Source organism: Myotis myotis, unplaced genomic scaffold, assembly GCF_014108235.1.
Source record: "Myotis myotis isolate mMyoMyo1 unplaced genomic scaffold, mMyoMyo1.p scaffold_m19_p_1, whole genome shotgun sequence".
In the NCBI taxonomy this organism is placed as follows: domain Eukaryota; kingdom Metazoa; phylum Chordata; class Mammalia; order Chiroptera; family Vespertilionidae; genus Myotis; species Myotis myotis.
Window position 1 is genome coordinate 68,751,727 of NW_023416313.1, and position 22,262 is coordinate 68,773,988.

General features: G+C 38.7%; 1 protein-coding gene across 1 annotated transcript in view; it reads left to right on the forward strand.

Annotated features, from left to right (window-relative positions):
- Positions 1–1,687: 1,687 nt before the first annotated feature.
- Positions 1,688–22,262, forward strand: part of LOC118671713 (alcohol dehydrogenase E chain) — a 50,814-nt gene continuing 30,239 nt past the window's right edge. Inside the window, exons 1-2 of the mRNA XM_036340411.1 lie at positions 1,688–2,015; positions 8,326–8,494. Of these exons, the coding sequence (XP_036196304.1) occupies positions 8,344–8,494 (151 nt within the window). The 5' untranslated portion in view covers positions 1,688–2,015; positions 8,326–8,343. The remainder of the gene's footprint in view (positions 2,016–8,325; positions 8,495–22,262) is intronic.

Sequence of the window (22,262 nt, forward strand, 5' to 3'; positions counted from 1 at the left end):
CAACAATTTAGTTTAAAAATAAAAATTTAAAAATAATAAAATATGTCAGATCAGGGCATGTCTCTGCTCAGAACCTTCCTGTGGCTTTCTATCTCAATTAGAACAGAAGCTGGAATCTTCTTAGAATGGCCTCAACTTTGCTACCCATTGCTTCTGACCTCCCCTCTTCATCGTCATATTCACTACGTCCTGTCTACACAATTCCCTCACTGACCCTGGAGCCATCCAGACAGACTCTCACTTTTACTGGGCCTTTTGTATGGAATGATCTTCCCTCAGACAGCTTGTGTCTGTCTCCCTCAGCTCTGTCAAGTCCATGGGAAATGGAATACTCTAAAAGAGGCCTTCCCTACCCCACTCTCATCCTCCCTGCCCCTCAGTACAACCAGTGATCTTGCTTCTGTCATGACAGATTTTCTTTCTGCCTGAAGAATTTTCTTTAATATTTTTTGTACTGTAGGTATGATGGTATTGAATTATTTCAGCCTTTGTATGCTGAAAAAAGTATTTTTTGAAAGATATTTTCATTGGGTGTAGAATCCTCGATTGAAAAGTGTTTTTTTTTTAATTTAATGTTTTAAAGATGTAGTTTCACTTTCTTTTGTCTTATGTTGTTTCCAACAACAATTCTGCTTTATTGCTTATCTTTTTTCTTCTGAACATGACCAGTCTATTCTTTAGCTGTTTTAAGAAATTTTTATCACTGGTATTGAGCAATATGACTCTGATTTTCCTTGGTGTAATTTTCTCCATGTTTCTTGTGCTTGGATTTTATTGAACCTCTTGGGTCTGTGGATTTAGAATTTTCATCAAATATGAAAAATTGTCAGCCATTATGTCTTCAAATATCATATCTTCCCCCTCCCTTTCATTTCTCCTGGGACTACTAGTATAATTACACATATATTATATCTTTTTTAGCTGTCTCACCTCTCACTATTTTCTTTTCTGTATTTCCTTTAGGATTGTTTCTATTTTTTTGAATTTATACATCTTTTCTTCTGCAACATCTAACCTGTTGTTAATCCTATCAAGTGTATTTTTCATTTAAAAATATGATTTATATATATTTTTTAATGTGGTAAAAAACATGTCATAAAATTTACCACCTTAACTATTTTTAAATGTACAGTTCAGTAGTGTTAAGTATATTTACACTGTTGTAAACAGATCTCCAGAACTTTTTCATCTTGCTAATCTGAAACGCTATACCCACTAAATACCAACTTCTTTTCCCCTGTTGGCAACCACCTTTCTACTTTCAAATGCTATAAATTTAACTATTTTAGATACCTCACGTAAGTAGAATCAAACAGTATTTGTCCTTTTCTGACTGGTTTATTTCACTTAGCATGGTATCCTCAAGATTCTGTTGTTGTATCTGATAGAATGTTCTTCCTTTTGAAGGGGACATAGTATTCCATTTGTTGTAGTATTATATAGAAATGTTTAAAAATGCTTTGAAAATGTCTAAGAAATGTTTTAAAATGTTTAGTTAACTTTCCTTGAAACTTAAAGTGTGGTATTAAGGACACAATCCCCACTGCCATGAAGCGTGCGTCCTTCATAGATAAAGATTTGAACTTCAGTAACTGACTCAGAGTGACTTGTCAAGATAACCATTTGAGTGAGTGATGTACTCTCCACATGTAGCCCCTTGCCCTGTTTGAGATTAACATATGTGCATTGACATAATTCATTGATAGCCACCTGAACTACTGCGGGTGTGGGACAGGCTTTAAAAATGGGGGTCCTGACCAGCCAAGTGCTCCCCTGCCATGACAGCCACAAAGGCACGTCCTCTTGTCAGTCCAGCAAGCGACGCCGCTCCATGCTCTTCTCTCTGCCAGGTGACAGAAGAACAGCCAGTACCTCCCGATTGAGACGCCACTGAGCTCTCTGGTGAGGAACGCCAGGCCCCTGCCTCCGTCCTGGACCAGCCCAGCTGCCGGATCCCAGAGGACAACACCACCGGGATCCCCAATAAGCCTGCACCCGCAGCATCAGGAACTTGTGTGAGTAATAAAGTGCTGTGTGATTTGCAACTGCATATGTTTCATGTGGTGTAATTCCTCCAGCAGTTAATTGAATTATTTGGCATATGCTTAAAATTAAAATTGAAGCTTCTGGTCTTTTCGGTCCTAGGCCTGCCCTTGGTCCTGCTTGCGTAGAGTAGCCTCTTCTCTAGCAGCTACTTGAATGTCCCACGCCTGCATGGTTAAAGTTTATCTCAAGGGCCGCCTTAGATAAACATCCCAGATCCTTTCCCAGGATCTACTTGGGACACCATTGTAAAACATATCCACATTTTGTGTATCCATTCTTCTGTCAATTTACATTTGTGTTGCTTCCACCTTTTGGCTATTGCAAATGGGTGCAATGAACATGGCTGTGCTTTCAGTTCTTCTAGATGTAAAAAAAAGAGATTGTTGGATCATATGGTAGTTCTATTTTTAATTCTTTTAATTGCCACATTGTTTTTCATAGCTGTTTTTCATGTGCCATTTTACAGTCCCACTAACAGTGTACAAAGCTTCCAACCTCTTCATCTCCACCAACACTTATTTTTTAAATAGTAGCCATCCTAATTGATGTGAAGTGATATTTGTTTGTGATTTTGTTTTGTATTTTTAAATGATTAGTCACGTCTCCTCCAGAGAATAGAAAAATGGAGAACATTTCCCAACTCATGTTATGAAGTCAAGATAGTATAATAATACCAAAATATGATCAAAACATCACAGAAGAAAAGAAAGATTACAGACTAATATTTCTCACAAAATAGATGAAAATATTTGCAAAATATAAATTAAAATGAACTTCCTTATTCTGATAAAGTTGTCTGTATATCGAAATACAGTGACTATCATACTTAAGAATCAATTACTGACATTGACAATGAGGCAAGAGCACTCATATAAACACACCTATCTGGAGGCTCTGGTCAACACAGGGAGGCAGGATGAAGAAATAAAATGTTTAAGAATTGGAAAGGAAAAAAATAAAGCTTTCATTATTCCCAGATGCTGCATAAGTAGAAAATCTTTTAAAATATTCAAATTTTCAAATTAATAAGTGATTTTTAGAAAGATCACTGATGTAGTCAATATAAAATTTATTTCTGTATACCAGTGACAATCAGAAATTAAATAAAACTTTTGGTAATAGAAAGACCACCCAAATAATTAAGAGGTCCACAAATAGACCCAAACATTTTAATCAATGAAAAAAGAACAGATAATTCAATAATTTGTATTGATATACTTATTCATATTTCTACTAAATTCCATAGATCTAAATAAGTGCCAGAGACAGTAGGGTTTATAGATATGCACCCTTTTAGTAGTAGAAAATGTATGTCAGAGATGAAAAATAAAAGACCTAGAAAATTCTTAACTCAGTAAAAATTAACTGAATAAATAAAATCATCAGCTCTTGTTTTTAACCTTTATCATTCTATTTTAAGAAGTATCTTTTTTTTTTTTTTAACCCACTCTAGGGTTTCTTGATCAGCATCTCAAATTTGTTTTCCAGATTTCTGATTTGATGTCAAGAATGTCAATTCTACTTTTTACAACTTTCATCTTGAGAGGATTTTAAAACTATTGCACTTGTAGTTTATTGTATTTGTTTCCCATTCATTTGGATACCACTAGACCCCTAGTCTTCACCTTAGTCTGATGGCCAAAACACTTATTTCATGGAGGCTATACCATTCATACCCTTAGTGAAGACCAATGAAGCAATTTCTTTCTAAAATTATATTTCTCATATAACTTTTTAAAAATATTTTGAGCACTGTTCCCTTCCTTTAAGCTGCAGTACCTTTTATAATCTCATTTAAAATTTTTCTTATTGACTTTTTTTAAGTGACGTCTATCCAGATACTGCATTTGTCAGAAGATAAAATGAGTGGGACAGCCTTCAGTTTCCATTCTGTTTACTTGAGAGTTCATTTTGCAGCTAAAGCTAAATATTCTAAAGTATATACACAGCTCTTAGCTTATTTGTCTAGTGTGCAATTGAACAGTATAACACATGGAACTAGACCTGCTCATGAATTGTTCCTATACTCTAACTTTATTCTCATTTGCAACAATTATTCTTAGGATGCCATATACATTCTCCAGGCCACATTCAAGTAATGTATTGCATTCTCTTGAATGGAGAAAGGGAGGCAGTGATGATATAGAATGGCTAGGGAGAGTAACATAATTCCAACAGGCTAAAACAACTTCATAGTTTAGGACTGGGCAAATTTCACAATGGTCTATACAGCCCTTAAGCCTGAAAAAAGCACGGAGAAAAGAGAGAAAGCAAAATATTTCTCTATTCCCTCTTTTAAGTTCTAATCTGGTTCAAAGGCTGAAGTATGTGATATTCATAAAAGAACATATTTCTAAATACCACATGATCTCACTCATTCATGGATAATAGAGACCATTATAAACTGTTGAACAATAATAGATACAGAGGCAGAGCTGCCTCAAACAGATTGTCAAACTGCAGCGGGAAGGCCGGGGAGGGTTGGGGGGCAGGAGATAGGGGGGTAAGAGATCAACTAAAGGACTTGTATGCATGCATATAAGCATAACCAATGGACATAAGACACTGGGGGATAGGGGAGGCTAGGGGACTGTCTAGGGCGGGGGGATAAAATGGACACATATGTAATACCCTTTGTAATACTTTAAGCAATAAATAAATAAATAAATAAATAAATAAATAAATAAATGAAAAAAAAAGAACATATTTCTTAATACAAATGGAAGAATCTACTCTGACAGTGGTCTTTTGAATTACTACTCTGAATGCCATCTTTTTTATAGTCATTGTTAGTTTTGTTGTATGGAGATATAGCAGGCATGGCTACTCTCTTATCATGTTAACCTAATAATTGCACCTGAGGATGATATACCTAGAGAACTAAGAAACTTGTGGTCAGGCCCCCATATCAGTGAGGGGTACTAGAAAATGCATGGAGTTCCATTCCAGATATTTCACCAGCTCTGTATGACCTAAATAAATGGCATAGATTCAGAGGACCTTTTTATGTATCATGTGAAGAGTAGACTAAATGATCCTATCCAGCAGTAGAATGTTCATAATAAAACTTCAAAGTAAAATGTTTCACATTTTCCTACGGAGTTTTAGAATCAGAAAGTTCTCATGAGCAGAGCTTCTCAGATTTTCAACAGATGTTTAGAAGCCACAATATTCTTTATAAAATATCATGCACTGTTGACATTAAATTCAGAGTATCTGAGTATGCAATTCTGAGATTATAGAATAAACATGTGGGAGCAGGTGTCAAAAGTTATGGTAGAAAGAGAAAACATTTTTTGTGTGTGCTTAATTCTACTGCCAAATATTACTTTTGTGCTCTATACAATAAGTTTACATACATATACTAGAGGCCTGGTGCACAAATTTGTGCACCGGTGTGGTCCCTCAGCGTGGCCTGGAGCACGGCCGGGCGCCATGCTGCTCCCACTCATCCCAGCCTCACGGCACCTGCTACCACTGCTGCTGGTTGGCTGACTGCCGCTCTGCTGTGGTCTCTGCGTGCCCATCCTAGGGTGACAACGGTGCACCCATGACCGAGAAGCGGCCGTGGGCTCAAGCCCAGTCAGTCCCGATGCTGGTCCCAATTTCTGATTCCAGTCCGGATGGGGGAGACGCCTGCAGGGGGAGTGTCTGCAGGAGAGGCTTGTGCCACCCCAGCTGTGCTCACCAGCCGTGAGCCCTGCATCTGGCACCCCTTGGTCAGCTGAGCAGCACTCTTGCTGTGGGAGCACACTGACCACCAGGGGGCAGCTCCTGCATTGAGTGTCTTCCCCTTGGTGGTCAGTGCGTGTCATAGCGACTGGTCAAACGGTCGAACGGTCACTTAGGCTTTCATATATATATATATATATATATATATATATATATATATATATATATATATTCTTTTCAATTACCTATTGCTTTTAGAAGAGTTTTAAAAACGGGTCTTATGATTAAACTATACTGAGATTCCTTTTTCAGACTCTTGAGAATATTATTTTAGGGAAGGTGCCAAAACACACCCTGCTTTTAAACTTTGTTAGTTAATTATTATCTTAATTGTGTTATAACACAAGTAGGAAGAAATTGGTCAACTCCAACACACAGGGTCGGGCATTTTGCTTAATCCTGTGCCTCTTTCCCAGTCACTGCGTGGTGTTCCAAGCAGATTCCAATACCATAATAGCAATAGTACACATTTCTTTCTCTCTCTCTCTCTTTTTTTTTTTTCAAAGGCAGAAGGCCCCTCTCTCCCTAACCTTCCCTGTGAGTGGACATGGCAGCACCTTATCTCACTTTTTATTATTTTCCCCCTTCCTTTTATTCCCCCCCTCCTCCCTAAAGGAAAATAAAATAAAGGCAGAAGATTTCAACTTTGTTTTAAAACCTTTTGAAAATTTGAGATCCTCTGCACATAAGGGATTTCTGACTCTAAGACTCTGTAGGAAAAAAAAAATAAAGGTTTATTCCTATATTAGAGACATTAAGAGAATGTTGAAGATATAGTATAGACCAGTGATGGCGAACCTATGACACGTGTGTCAGAGGTGACATGCGAACTCATTTTTTTGGTTGATTTTTCTTTGTTAAATGGCATTTAAATATATAAAATAAATATCAAAAATATAAATCTTTGTTTTACTATGGTTGAAAATATCAAAAAATTTCTATATGTGACACGGCACCAGAGTTAAGTTAGGGTTTTTTAAAATGCTGACACACCGAGCTCAGAAGGTTTGCCATCACTGGTATAGACAAATTATTCCAATAAATTTCACAATTTAGATGAAATAAGCAAACTCCTTGAAAGACACAGAAACAACTAACCAACTAATCAAGGAAAGAATTAAAAAATCTCCCCTGGCCAGTTGGCTCAGTTGGTTGGAGTGTTATCCTATACCAAAAGGTTGTGGGTTTGATTCCCGGTCAGAGCACATACCTAGGTTTCCGGTTTAATCCCCAGTCGGGTACATACAGGAGGCAACCAATTGATGTTTTTGTCTCACATCGATGTTTATCTGTCTTTCTCTCTCTCTCTCTCTTCCTGACCCCCTTCCTCTCTCTAAAATCAATAAACATATCCTCAGGTGAGGATTAAAAAAAAAAAAGGAAGAAGAGAAAAGCTGAAAAGTCCTATGTCTATTTAAAAAATGATTCTTAATGAAAAATCTTCCCACAAAGTAAACTCCATTTCTAGGTGTCTCCACTGGTAAATTCTATAAAACACTTAAGGAGGAAATAACAAGTTTACTCAAATAACTAGAAAATAGAGAAAGATGAACACTTCCCAACTCGTTTTATCAAGTTGTATTGCCTTGGAATCTAAGGTAGACACTTTAGAAGAAAACTACAGACTTCGTGAACAAACACAAAAATCCTTAACAAAATATTAGCAGAACAAATTCAACAATAAATAAAAGTGATAATACATTATAATCAAGTAGGACTTATCCTAGAAATACAAAGCTGGTTTAGCATTTAAATATCAATGCAATTCACCACAGAATACATGTAAAAAAAGGAGGAAGGTTATATGATTATCTCAATAGATGCAAAACAATATTTATTAAAATACAACATCCTGCATGATTAAAAATCCCTTCATGAATTATGAAAAATGTAAAGTTAGCAGCGAACTTAATGTTAAAGACTGAATGCTGGTATTTGGGAGCAAGGTAAGGAATTCCACTCTCACCATTCAACATTGTACTAAAAAACAATAAAAACAACTTAAAAAATCAAAATAAATAGTGATGAAAAAATTGGACATATGCATGCATGAAATGAAGTTAGACCACCTTCTTACATCATACACAAGAATAAACTCCAAATGTATTAAATGCTTAAATGTTAGATTAGAAACCATAAAACTCCTAGAAGAAAACACAGGCAGTGAAATCTCAGACATTTCTCGTAGCAATATTTTTCTGATATCTCTTTGGGCCAGGGAAACCACAGAAAAAATAAACAAAAGGAACTACATCAAACTAAAAGGTTTCAGGCTCGATCCCCAGAAGGGGGTGTGCAGTCGGCAGCCCATCAATGATTTTCTCATCATTAATGTTTCTATCTCCCTCTTCATTCCTCTCTCTGAAATCAATTAAAAAAACATATTTAAAAAAACTGGACCTGAGCCCTGGCAAGCGTGGCTTGGTTGGTGGGAGGATAGTTCCATGTGCCGAAGGGAGGCAGGCTCAATTCCCGTCCAGGGCACATACGCGTGTTTCCGGTTCAAACCTATCAATGATTCTGATCGATGTTTCTCTCTCATTTTAGTGTTTCCTTCTCTGCTCAATGTCACTAATCATCAGAGAAATACAAATTAAAACCACAACGAGATATCATCTCACACCTGTCAGAATGGCTATCATCAACAAATCAGAAGCAACAAGTGTTGGCCAGGATGTGGAAAAAGGGGAACCCCTTGTGCCCTGTTGGAATACAGGTTGGTGCAGCCACTACGGAAAACAGTATGGAGGTTCCTCAAAAAATTAAAAATGAAACTGCCTTATGACCCAGCTATTTCACTTCTGGGTATTTATCAGAGGAAACCCAAACACCAATTGGAAAGCATATGTACACACCTATGTTAATTGCAGCATTATTTACAATAGCCAAGCTGTGGAAGCTGCCAAAGTGCCCATCAGTAGATGAGCGGATACTAAAAGTCGAGGTAGCCCTAGCTGGTTTTGTTCAGTGAATAGTGTTGCCCTGGGGAGTGAAGGGTCCCAGGTTCGATTCTGGTCAAGGGCACATGCCCGGGGTTGTGTGCTTGATTCCCCAGTAGGAGTAGTGTAGGAGGCAGCCAATCAATGATTACCTCTCATCATTGATGTTTCTATCTCTCTCTTCCTCTCCCTTCCTCTCTGAAATCAATAAAAACATATTGTTTTTAAAAAGTTGAGGTACATTCACACAGTGGAATACTACTCAGCCATTAAAAAGAAGAAAATCTTACCTTTTTGGCAGCATGGATATATCTGGAGAGTATTATGCTAAGTGAAATCAACCAGTCAGAGAAAGACAAATATTATATGATTTGACTTATATTTGGAATCTAATGAACAAAATAAATTAATAAACAAAATAGCAACAGATTCATAGATGCAGAGAATAGACTGACAGCTGTCAGAGAGGAAGAGGTTTGGGGAGTTGGGTGAAAAAGGTGAAGGGATTAAGCAAAAAAAAAAAAAAAAAAAAAAAAAAAGAAAGAAAAAAGAAAAGAAAACCTCACAGACACAGACTACAGTATGGTGATTACCAGAGGGAAAGGAGGATGGGGGCAGGTAGAAGAGGGTAAAGGGAGGATAAATGGTGATGAAAGAAGACTTTACTTTGGGTGGCGAACACACAATGCAATATACAGATGATGTATTATAGAACTGTACACCTGAAACCTATATAATTTACTAACCAATGTTACCCCAATAAATGTAACAAACCTTTAAAAATGTACATGCTAGTAAAAAGAAATCTTTTAACTTTTTCCTGTTTTTATACGTTTTCTTTTTCTTTTCTTTTTCTTACTGCATTCACTTGAACCTGTGATTCAGTGTTAAAATGAAATGTAATAGGCATGTCTGTTTTTCTTGTTTCTCCTTTTTATTAAAATATTTTGGCATTTCACCATTTAAATTAAAAATGAAATAAAATAAAGTACACTGAAATAACACTACACCCAGTAGATAGACTAAAATTTAAGACTGGATCAGGTATTCATGAGGACATGGAACAGCAGGAATTCACACACTGCTAGTGGGAGTGCAGAATGGTACACTACTTTAGAAAACAGTGTGTCTATTTTTTATAAAGTTCAACATCCAATCATATGATCCAACAATTCCACTTCTAGATATTTAACCAAAAGAAATGCATGTTCACAAAATACTTGCCCACAATTGTTTACAGTGGCTGTTTTCATACTAGGCTAGAAATGGCAACAACTCAAATGTCCATCCACTGGTGAATGGATAAACAAATTTTGATAAATCAGGAAATGGACACTAACAATATCAAAGAACAAAGTACTGATACGTACAACATATTTACGTGTCAAATCATGCTGAAGAAAGAAGCTCAACACCAAAGACTCTGCACTGGCTTGATTTTATTTACGTGAAATTATAGGATAGGCAAAGCAATCTATACTAAAAGAAAGTAGATCAGTGGTTGCCTGGGAGTTTGTATTGACTACAGAGGGCACAAGGGAACTTGTGGGGGTAATAGAAATGGCCCATATCTTATTTGTGGTGGTAGATGCAGAGGTATACTCGTTAGTCAATACTCATCAATGTGTGCACTTAAAATGGATGCATTTTTATACATGAAGTTGACATTGATAAAGTTAACTTAAAAATAAATAAACAACATCTGCTCAAAAGCCTCAGAGCCCCTCAGACTTGGAAGCATTCACTGTTGAATGCTGCTGCGTGCCTTGGGATGTCCCTGTAAGAGAGGAAGGCGCTGGGTGTCAGAGAAATCACTCATGACTCCTCCACACCTTTTCTGCTATTTATTTTTATTTGGGCATTGGGTGAGGAGGGATGCTTTTGAATTCTGTTTCATAGATTAAAAAATATAGTTTTTACTCTGACTTTTCTTTTAGCTTTTACTTTCCCAAGGCCTAAATTTAGACTCAAGAAAAATACTTATTCCTGAAATGATTCTTTGTATCCTTTGCTTTTCCTACCTGAAACTCAGGTCCCAGGCAAGGCAACCCAGGAGGATTATGACTTTGGACATTAGACTAAATAAAATAAACATTGATCTCTTTTAAGACTATAGTGATTTGCCTTAAGGCAACTGGGCATAACCAAGCTTACTGCAATTTCTGGAGTTCCGGGTGAATAGTAGGGCAGAAACATAATGATTACGTAAGAATGATCTTGCTTTCCCCCTGATTTGCTTTCATTGAAAAGAAAATTTCTTAACATTTGTTAGCATGATAAATACCTTAAATAACTCGCCTGGCATTCTTTCACACAACTGTGCAAACAAGGATTTGAAAATTTTCCACTTAGCACACAGTTCAAACTAATAAACAAGTTCTGGTTTTGTTTGATGTTTGTGCTATAGCAGCACACAGAATGTCTTCTGGAGTATAAATAAAAAAAATTTAAGTCCATATATATGACTATTAATCTCTTCCAATACTAATTTTATTAAAGTTATAATGTAACTATTGTACTTTTCACTCATTCTCATTCCGATAATTTTATCTGTTCTTAGGCAATAGCTCATTTCCAGTTTATTGCAAGTTTTATACAAATAAAATTTGACCTACTTCAATACAATTACCACTTTCAAATCTTTAGTGAACTTTTAACTGAGGTTTTATAATAATCATTTCCTAAAAGAATTAGATATTTATTTATTTATTTATTTATTTATTTATTTATTTATTTATTTTTGTATTTAAAAATAGCATTATATTTGGGAAAAATGATTTTTTTAAAATTTATTGCTTAAAGTATTACAAAGGGTATTACATATGTGTCCATTTTATCCCCCCGCCCTAGACAGTCCCCTAGCCTCCCCTATCTCCCAGTGTCTTATGTCCATTGGTTATGCTTATATGCATGCATACAAGTCCTTTAGTTGATCTCTTACCCCCCTATCTCCTGCCCCCCAACCCTCCCCGGCCTTCCCGCTGCAGTTTGACAATCTGTTTGAGGCAGCTCTGCCTCTGTATCTATTATTGTTCAAAAGTTGATAATGGTCTCTATTATCCATGAATGAGTGAGATCATGTGGTGTTTTTCCTTCATTGACTGGCTTATTTCACTTAGCATAATGCTCTCCAGTTCCATCCATGACGTTGCAAATGGTAAGAATTCCTTCCTTTTTAGAGCAGCATAGTATTCCATCGTGTAGATGTACCACAGTTTTCTAATCCATTCATCTACTGATGGGCACTTAGGCTGTTTCCAGATCTTAGCTATGGTGAATTGTGCTGCTATGAACATGGGGGTGCATATATCCTTTCTGATTGGTGTTTCTGCTTTCTTGGGATATATTCCTAGAAGTGGGATCACAGGGTCAAATGGGAGTTCCATTTTCAGTTTTTTAAGGAAACTCCATACTGTCTTCCATAGTGGCTGCACCAGTCTGCATTCCCACCAGCAGTGCACAAGTGTTCCTTTTTCTCCACATCCTCTCCAGCACTTGTCGTTTGTTGATTTGTTGATGATAGCTAGTCTGACAGATGTGAGATGGTACCTCATTGTTGTTTGGATTTGCATCTCTCAGATGATTAGTGACTTTGAGCATGTTTTCATATGTCTCTTGGCTTTCTGAAAGTCCTCTTTTGAAAGGTGTCTATTTAGGTCCTTTGCCCATTTTTAGATTGGATTGTTTATCTTCCTTTTGTTAAGTTGTATGAGTTCCCTATAAATTTTGGAGATTAGGCCCTTATCAGATATGACATTGGCAAATATGTTTTCCCCACACAGTGGGTTTTCTTGTTTTGTTGATGGTTTCTTTTGCTGTGCAGAAGCTTTTTATTTTGATGTAGTCCAATTTGTTCATTTTCTCTTTAGTTTCAAGTGCCCTAGGAGCTGTATCAGTGAAGAAATTGCTTCGGCATATGTCTGAGATTTTGTTGCCTTTGGATTCTTCTAGAATTTTTATGGTTTCCTGTCGTACATTTAAGTCCTTTATCCATTTTGAGTTTATTTTTGTGTATGGTGTAAGTTGGTGGTCTAGTTTCATTTTCTTGCATATATCTGTCCAATTTTCCCAACACCATTTATTGAAGAGACTATCTTGGCTCCATTGTATGTTCTTGCCTCCTTTGTCAAATATTAATTGAGCATATTGGTTCGGGCCAATTTCTGGGTTCTCTATTCTATTCCATTGATCTATATGCCTATTCTTGTGCCAGTACCAGGCAGTTTTGAGAACAGTGGCTTTGTAATACAACTTGATATCTGGTATTAAGATCCCACCTACTTTGGTCTTTTTCAGGATTGCTGCAGCTATTCGGGGTCTTTTTTTATTCCAGATGAATTTTTGGAGAGTTCGTTCTAGATCTCTGAAGTATGCCGTTGGTATTTTAATGGGAAGTGCGTTGAATTTATAGATTGCTTTGGGTAATATGGACATTTTAATGATGTTGATTCTACCAATCCATGAACACGGTATGTTCTTCCATCTGTTTATGTCTTCCTCTATATCTTTTTTCAACGTCCTGTAGTTTTCTGAGTAGAGGTCTTTTACCTCTTTAGTTAAGTTTATTCCTAGGTAGCTTAATTTTTTTGGTGTGATGGTAAACGGGATTGTTTTTATAATCTCTCTTTCTGAAAGTTCACTATTGGTGTATAGAAATGCCTCAGATTTCTTGGGGTTAATTTTGTATCCTGCTACATTGCCAAATTCATGTATTAAGTCTAGTAGCTTTTTGATGGAGTCTCTAGGGTTTTGTATGTATAATATCATGTCGTCTGCAAATAAGGACAGTTTTACTTCCTCTTTTCCAATTTGGATGCCTTTTATTTCTTCTTCTTGCCGAATTGCAATGGCTAACACTTCCAGTACTATGTTGAACAGGAGTGGTGAGAGGGGGCATCCCTGTCTTGTTCCTGTTCTTAGGGGAAATGGTGTTAGTTTTTGTCCATTGAATATGATGTTGGCTGTGGGCCTGTCATATATGGCTTTTATTATGTTGAGGTATGATCCTTCTACTCCCACCTTGCTGAGAGCTTTTATCAAAAATGGGTGTTGAATTTTGTCAAATGCTTTTTCTGCATCAATTGATATGACCATGTGGTTTTTTTCTTTCAATTTGTTTATGTGATGTATCACCTTTATTGATTTGCGGATATTGTACCATCCTTGCATGCCTGGGGTAAATCCTACTTGGTCATGGTGTATGATCTTTCTGATGTACTGCTGGATCCGATTTGCTAAGATTTTGTTGAGGATTTTGGCATCTATGTTCATGAGGGATATTGGCCTGTAATTCTCTTTCATTGTGTTGTCTTTACCTGGTTTTGGTATTAGGGTGATGCTGGCTTCATAGAATGAGCTTGGAAGTGTTCCTTCCTGTTGAATTTTTTGTAGTAGTCTGAGGAGGATAGGTTTCAGTTCTTCCTTGAATGTTTGGTAAAACTCCCCTGTGAAGCCGTCTGGTCCTGGGCTTTTGTTTGCTGGAAGCTTTTTGATGACTGCTTCAATTTCTTCCATAGTTATTGGCCTGTTGAGATTTTTAGATTCTTCCTGATTGAGTTTTGGAATGTTGTATTTTTCTAGGAATTTGTCCATTTCCTCCAGGTTGTCTAGTTTGTTGGAGTAGAGCTGTCCATAGTATTTTTTAACAATCATTTGTATTTCTGTGGGGTCTGTTGTTATTTCGCCTCTATCGTTTCTGATTTTGTTTATTTGGGTCCTCTCTCTTTGCTTCTTGGTGAGTCTGGCTAGAGGTTTGTCAATCTTGTTTATCCTTTCAAAGAACCAGCTCTTGGTTTCTTTGATTTTCTGTATTTTTTTTTGGTCTCTATGTCATTTATTTCTGCTCTAATCTTTATTATCTCCTTCCTTCTGCTCACTCTGGGGTTTTCTTGTTGCTCTCTTCCTAATTCTTTGAGTTGTAGAGTTAGATGATTTACTACCATTTTTTCTTGTTTTTTGAGATAGGCCTGTAGAGCTATAAACTTCCCTCTCAGGACTGCTTTCATTGTGTCCCATAGGTTTTGGATTGTTGTGTTTTCATTGTCATTAGTTTCCAGGATGTTTTGAATTTCTTCTTTGATTTCACTGGTAACCCAATCAATATTTAATAGCATGCTATTCAGCTTCCAGGTGTTTGAGTATTTTGGGTTGTTTTTATTGTAGTTTATTTCTAATATGGTCTGCGAAGACGCTTTTTATGATTTCAATCTTCTTGAATTTGGGGATACTTTGCTTGTGACCCAATATATGGTCTATTTTTGAATATGTCTTATGAGCATTTGAGTAGAATGTATATTCCCTGGCTTTGGGGTGAAGTGTTCTGAAGATGTCTATTAAGTCCATCTGATCTAGTGAGTCATTTAGGATTGCTGTATCTTTGCTGATTGTTTGTCTAGAGGGCTTATCCAGTGTTGTCAGTGGTGTATTAAAGTCCCCTACTATGATTGTATTGTTGTCGATCTCTCCTTTGATATCTTCCAGGAGTTTTTTTTTATGAATTTGGGTGCTTCTGCATTGGGTGCATATATGTTTACCAGGGTTATATCTTCTTGTTGTATTGATCCCTTTAGTATTATGAAGTGGCCTTCCTTATCTCTTGTTATGGCCTTCACTTTGAGGTCTATTTTTTCCGATATAAGTATTGCTACCCCAGCTTTCTTTTCCTTTCCATTTGCCTGAAAGATATTTTTCCATCCTTTCACTTTCAGTCTGTGTGAGCCCCTTCTAATGAGGTGGGTTTCTTGTAGACAGCAGATGTATGGGTCATGTTTTTTTTATCCATTCAGCCACTCGATGTCTTTTCTTTGGAGCATTTAGTCCGTTTAAGTTTAAAGTTATTATTGAAAGGTACTTGTTTGTAGGCATTTCTGTTTTTGTGTGGCTGTTTTCTTTCTGAGCTTTTTATTTCTTCTTTTTATACCAGTCCCTTTAGCATTCCTTGCATTGATGGCTTGGTGGTGATAAACTCCCTTAGCCTTTTTTTGTCTGTGAAGCTTCTTATTTCCCCTTCAAGTTTGAATGATAGCCTTGCTGGGTAGAGTATTCTTGGATTCAGTCCTTTGCTTTGCATCACTTTGTAAATTTCTGTCCATTCTTTTCTGGCCTGATGTGTTTCTGTTGAGAAATCATTTGACAATCTAATGGGAGATCCCTTGTATGTAACTTTCCGTCTCTCTCTTGCAGCCTGTAACATTCTCTCTTTGTCCTGAACATTTGCCATGGTAATTATGATGTGTCTTGGTGTGGGTCTTTTTGGGTTCACCTTGTTTGGGACTCTCTGGGCTTGTGTGACTTTTTTCTTCCCCACCTCAGGGAAGTTTTCTGATATTATTTCTTTTAATAGGTTTTCTAATCCTTGTTCATCCTTCTGTTGTTCTGGTACCCCTATTATTCGTATGTTGTTTCGTTTCATGTTGTCCCAAAGCTCCCTTAGGCTCTCCTCCTGTCTTTTAATTTTTTTCTCCAATTGCAGTACATTTTGGGTGTGTTTTGCTTCCTTGTCTTCTAGTTCACTAATTCAGTCCTCCGCTTCTCCTAGTCTACTGTTGATACTTTCAATGGAGTTTTTCATTGCAGCTATATCACTCTTCATATCTTCTTGGGTCTTACTTAAGTTGTTGATTTTTTCATCTGTTTCTTCTAGCTTCTTCCATATGTTATCGATTTTTTCATCTGTTTCTTCTTGCTTCTTGCAGAGGTTGTGGATTTTTTCTTCCATCCGGTTTATGCACTCTAGGACCCTTATTCTGAATTCTTTTTCTGTCATGTTGCATGCCTCTGTATTACTTAGCTGCTTTTCTGGAGAGTCCTCCTTCTCTTTCCTTTGGGGGTTTCTTTGTCTACCCATGTTTGATCTCACTGACATATCTAGACGTTGAGTCGTTCAGTGGTTGCTCCCTTGGTGGCAGTGACTCCTTGGTCTGTGGTTGCTCTTCGGGCAGTTGCAGTAGCAGCTGCTCTTCAGTTGGCAGCAGCTCCTCTGGTGGGTGCTGTTCACAGCTGTGGTGGCTCTTCTGGCTGGTGGGGTGAGGTTTCACGTACAGCTGCTGTTCCTCAGCAGAGGGTGTGGTGCTCAGGAGGTTGCTGTTGCTTGGATCTGCTTTCCAGGGGAGTTCTGCTCTTCCCGGCTGCAAACCGTCTCACCAGCTGAGCAATTTCACCAATTCGGGGTGGATGTTACTAGTTTCAGCTGCTCACTCCATTTGCTCCAGGACACGACCTGGGACGCGTCTGCCTATACTGCCGCCATCTCAGATATTTAAATACTATGTAGTTATTGAACATAAACTTTGATCCATTCTAACTTAGCTTCTAATTTTCTTGAGTCTATCAAAATGTTTAAGTTACATTAGACTTTGCTCTTTCTAATCCTAGACTATCTTGTATGATTTATAAAGAAGTAAAGGTTAGTTGTTATTCTGTTAATTAATACAGAATTTTGTATATTTAATTATTATAATAATGCCAAAACAGGTCACCACCACTAGAGCTATTGGTTAAATAATTAACATAAAGTTGTAACTCTCAAAACTTAAGCTTTCTTTATTCCAAGGGGGCCTTTTGCTGCTGACTAAATCTAAGTTTCATCCAGGTGTCCTCATGCCCAGGCCTAGTTCACATGCAGGTACAGGAGGGTGAGCACATAATTAATCATCTGAACTAGAACACTTTGAAAGTAAAAAGTGAGTTAATAATAATTCCTTTGGGACAACAGCTATTGTATCTGGCAAGCCAAGATGTGTTTTATCCATCTGTAACTGTTTGCACAGGTCTTAAGTGAACCATGAACTTATCAATCATCATATGAATAGTAGAGGCCCGGTGCATGCCGGTGCACGGGCGGGGGTGGGGTTCCCTCAGCTGGCCTGCATCTTCTCCCAGTCCCGGACCCTTTGGGGGACATCCCCCCGAGGGGTCCTTTGTGCTGCTGCCATCGCCGCTGTCAGCTGTGAGCCTGGCTTCTGGCTGAGTGGCACTTCCCCTGTGGGAGTGCACTGACCACAAGGGAGCAGCTCCTGAGTTGAGCGTCTGACCCCTGGTGGTCAGTGCACATCATAGCAACCAGCTGTTCTGCCTTTCGGTCGATTTGCATATTAGGGTTTTATTATATAGGATCATTCATAATATGTCAGGGGACTAGCATGGTAAACAAAATATCAGGGCCTGGTTCTCATGAATATAAGATATGTGAATTCACAGGGTGACAGTTTAAAGGAAGACTAATAAAAATTAGAAGTTCTTAACATTAGAAATATTAATTGGTAGAAATATTTTATTGATAGAAGCCAGACGGGCACTCTGAGCTGGTGCACTATTGCATGACATATAGGCTTTAATTCCAACCCACCTCCTTCCCCGTCACTGAACTAAAGAGGAAGTGCCAGTGCTAGCCCTGGAGGTCCCTGCAGACTCTAGAGGATTGTACCATGCTTGCAAACCCTGACTATGCCACTTGTGCCTTCATTTATCAAAGGGATTTGAAGCTGGAGGGAGTGAAAACACAGTGAGGGAAATAAAGGAGAAAGGGACAGGAGGAGAGAAAATGAGAGTACCAAATCAAGAAACTCAATATCTGAGTAGTAGGAGTTCTAGAATGAAAGACCAGATAAAGCAGGGTGGGAGGGTTGGAGAGGGGAGAGCATTAATGCAACAATTTCAGTAAGTTTTATAGAACTGAAGGAAGCAGATCTTCACATTTTTAGAAAAGCCACAGGTACCATAGATAAAAATAGACCCACCAGAACAAATCATTGTAAAATTCCAGACTACTAGGGGTAAGCAGAACATTCTACAAGCTTCCAAACACAATATAAAGAAGGAGGAGGAAGAAAAGAAGCAGAGAGGAAGAAGGGGGTTGGAGTGTGTGACCACCAGCCAGGGAATGCAACAACACCAGAACCTAGAAAAGGCAAGGACAAATTCTCTCCTAGAACTTCTGGTGGGAGCATGGCTCAGCTAACACCTGGATTTCAGCCCAGCGATACTGACTTGAGACCATTGACCTCTAAAACTGGGAGAAATAAACCTCTTGTTTAAGCCACCCAGTTTTGGGTAATTTGTTACAGCAGCCACAGGAAACCAACACAGTGAATAGGGCCAGATGTTGAGCATACCCAGGCTATTTGGAACAAGTCAAAGACTCCTGGAAATATTTCTTTGCAAAGCAAAATTGATGGTACACAATGCATCTCTAAGTCTTGAGTGAGGAATTAGACAACTGGCAATTGAATTATGGGAATTGAATTTATTGTGAGTATAAAGACAACACCAAGGTAAAGAGAAATAAAAGCATTGCAAACTATATGGCTCATTTGTAAATAGCACTTATATAGTCATCCTATATAATAAAAGCCCAATGGTCCTGTCGGCCATTCAACCAATCAAAGTGTAATATGCTAATAATATGCTAAGGCTGCTCAACCACTCACTATGACTTGCACTGACCCTCAGGGGGCAGATGCTCCAACTGGTATGGTTAGCTTGCTGTTTCGGTCTGGCCAATCAGGACTAAGCAAGATGGACCTGGAGTCCTCCCGTGGTTCCTCCCTGGCTGGCCAACCTCCTGGGTCCCTCCCCGGCCCCGATCATGCACTGGGGGGCCAGAAGGGCGGGGGTCCCTTGGCTTGGCCTGCACCTTCTTGCAATCTGGGACCCCTTGGAGGATGTTGGAGAGCCAGTTTCAACCTGATCCTACAGGCCAGGCCAAGGAACCCCACTGGTGCATGAATTCTTGCACCAGGCCTCTAGTAATAACATAAATTATTCTATTATTCTATTGGGAAACAGGAGAGAAGTAGGGTCTTTTTGTGGTAATGGCCACTCTAATTTCTCATCTTCCCAAATGGGAAGTCAACAAAAATGCCCAAAGAAAAACCAGGTTAGGAACATATGCATCCTACATAGAGATGTGGAGATAAAGCAAAATAAGTTGCAGAATTTGAAATCAGTGGCTTCTAGAGAGGAATACATGAAGGAGAAGGGAGAAAGCACAGACTGCTGTTTTTCTTAAGAGACTTTATAGGAAGAAATCTGCACATGTATATATGCATGTATAATTATGGAAAACATGAAAATTAAAAATCAAACCTGGAAAAATGTGAAGACAACAAAAGAGTTGATTACATTCTAGGATTCAAAAATTAAAACTGAATGAAATTTTAAAGACAAATTTTATAGCATTGTGCAAAAGGTATATATATATGTGGCTGAGCATGACATTTTCAGTGGCTAAATCATGTAAGGAGTAAAAAAACCCTCTATTTCAAACTGGTGGAGGTGCTCTGGAAAACATGTACTAAGGAAGGGCATAGGGAGGGTATGCAAAACCTAGCAGGTGTCCTGTGTCAAATCTATGATGGAAAAGAGCAACTAGTCTCTCTATTTGCTTCTTCTTTTTTGACCATTCTGAATCTTTTTCTTTCTTCTTAAGTCCCTTCAACATTTTCATTTCAGTGCTTTCTATTTCAGCAAATTATGATCACTAAAAATACATTAACTCAATCTTTTGTTTACTTGAAGGTCTACTTTCAGTACCACTCCTGGTTCCAAGAACTATATCAATATGTCCAGTTAGGAAAATGGAAAACTCTGTGTTTCAAAGTGGATTTAATACAGAAAATTGGTTATAGAATAGCTTGAAGGCTGAAAGTTTACAAAGGGCATGTTGAGGACAGTCACAAGATCAAGAACTTTAATCCCCAGAGGGCTAGGAAAACAGAAAGAAAGTAAGTGGTAGGGTTGCCAGACTGAAACCACAGCAGAGAGGACTAGGAACTGGGGCTTAGACCTAAGGGAGAAGAAATAGCCCAGTGTTTGCTCAGCAGACAAAGTTCATCCAAGGACAATGAAAACTAAGGAGAAAGTAAACAGGTGGGACTACATCAAAATGAAAAGCTTCTGCACAGCAAAAGAAGCCATCAACAAAACAACAAGAAATCCCACTGCATGGGAGAACTTATCTGCCAATGTTATCTCTGATAAGGGTTTAATCTCCAAAATTTATGGGGAACTCATACAACTTAACAAAAAAAAGATAATCCAATCAAAAAATGGGCAAAGGACCTAAATAGACACTTTTTAAGAGGACATACAGAAAGCCAAGAGACATATGAAAACATGCTCAAACTCACTAATCATCTGAGAGATGCAAGTCAAAACAACAAGATACCATCTTACACCTGTAAGAATGCATCAACAAATCAACAAACGACAAGTGCTGGAGAGGATGTGGAGAAGAGGGAACCCTCGTGCACTGCTGGTGGGAATGCAAACTGGTGCAGCCGCTGTGGAGAACTGTATGGAGTTTCCTCAAAAAACTAAAAATGGAACTCCCATAATGACCCAGTAATCCTACTTCTAGGAATATATCCTAAGAAATCAGAAACACCAGTCAGAAAGGATATATGCAACCCTATGTTCATAGCAGCACAATTCACCATAGCTAAGATTTGGAAACAGCCTAAGTGCCCATCAGCAGATGAGTGGATTAAAAAATTGTGGTACATTGACAGAATGGAATACTATGCTGCCGTAAAAAAGAAGAAGCTCTTACCATTAGCAACAGCATGGATGGAACTGGAGAGCATTATACTAAGTGAAATAAGCCAGTCGGAGAAAGATAAATATCACATTATTTTACTCACTTGTGGAATATAATGAACAACATAAACTGATGAACAAAAATAGAGTCAGAGAAAAAAAATATTTTAGAAAATAATATATGTAATCCTGTTATTTGCAGATTTTTAGTATTTCCTATAACGTTTGTGATATTATACTACGTTAGTACAGTTTTGGTAATATTATTATATTTAAAATCTTTTTTCCTGAAATATTAATGTTTATTGCATGCAATATTATATTTAAAACTAGAGGCCCGGTGAACAAAAATTTGTGCACTCGGGGGGGAGGAGGGTCACTCAACCCGGCCTGTGCCCTCTCGCAGTCTGGGACCCCTCGGGAGATAACGACCTGCTGGCTTAGGCCTGCTCCCGGGTGGCAGAGGGCAGGCCCAATCCCTAGGTGCAGCCCCTGGTTGGGCTCAGAGCAGGACCGATTTGGGAGTTGGGGCACCGCCCCCCGTCATGCACAGAGCAGGGCGATCGGGAGGTTGTGATGCCACCCTCAGTCACGCTCAGGGTAGGGCCGATTGGGGGGTTGGGGCACTGTCCCCTGTCACACTCAAGGCAGGGTCGATGGGGAGGTTGCGGTGCCACCCCCTGTCACGCACAGAGCAGGGCCAATCAGGGGGTTGGGGCATTTCCCCCTGTCACTCACAGAGCAGGGCCCATCAGGGGGGTTGGGGCTCTGCACCCTGTCACGCACAGGTCATGGCCCATCAGGGGGTTTGGGAGCCGCCCTCTATCACCCACAGAGCAGGCTCCGATCAGGGGGTTGGGGCGCCGCCACTCTCACACTCAGGGCAGGGCCGATGGGGAGGTTATGGCTCTACCCCGTCACACACAGAGCAGGGCCCGTCGGGGGTGGGGGGTGGGGCACCACACCCTGTCACACACAGAGCAGGGCCGATCAGGGGGTTGGGGTGCT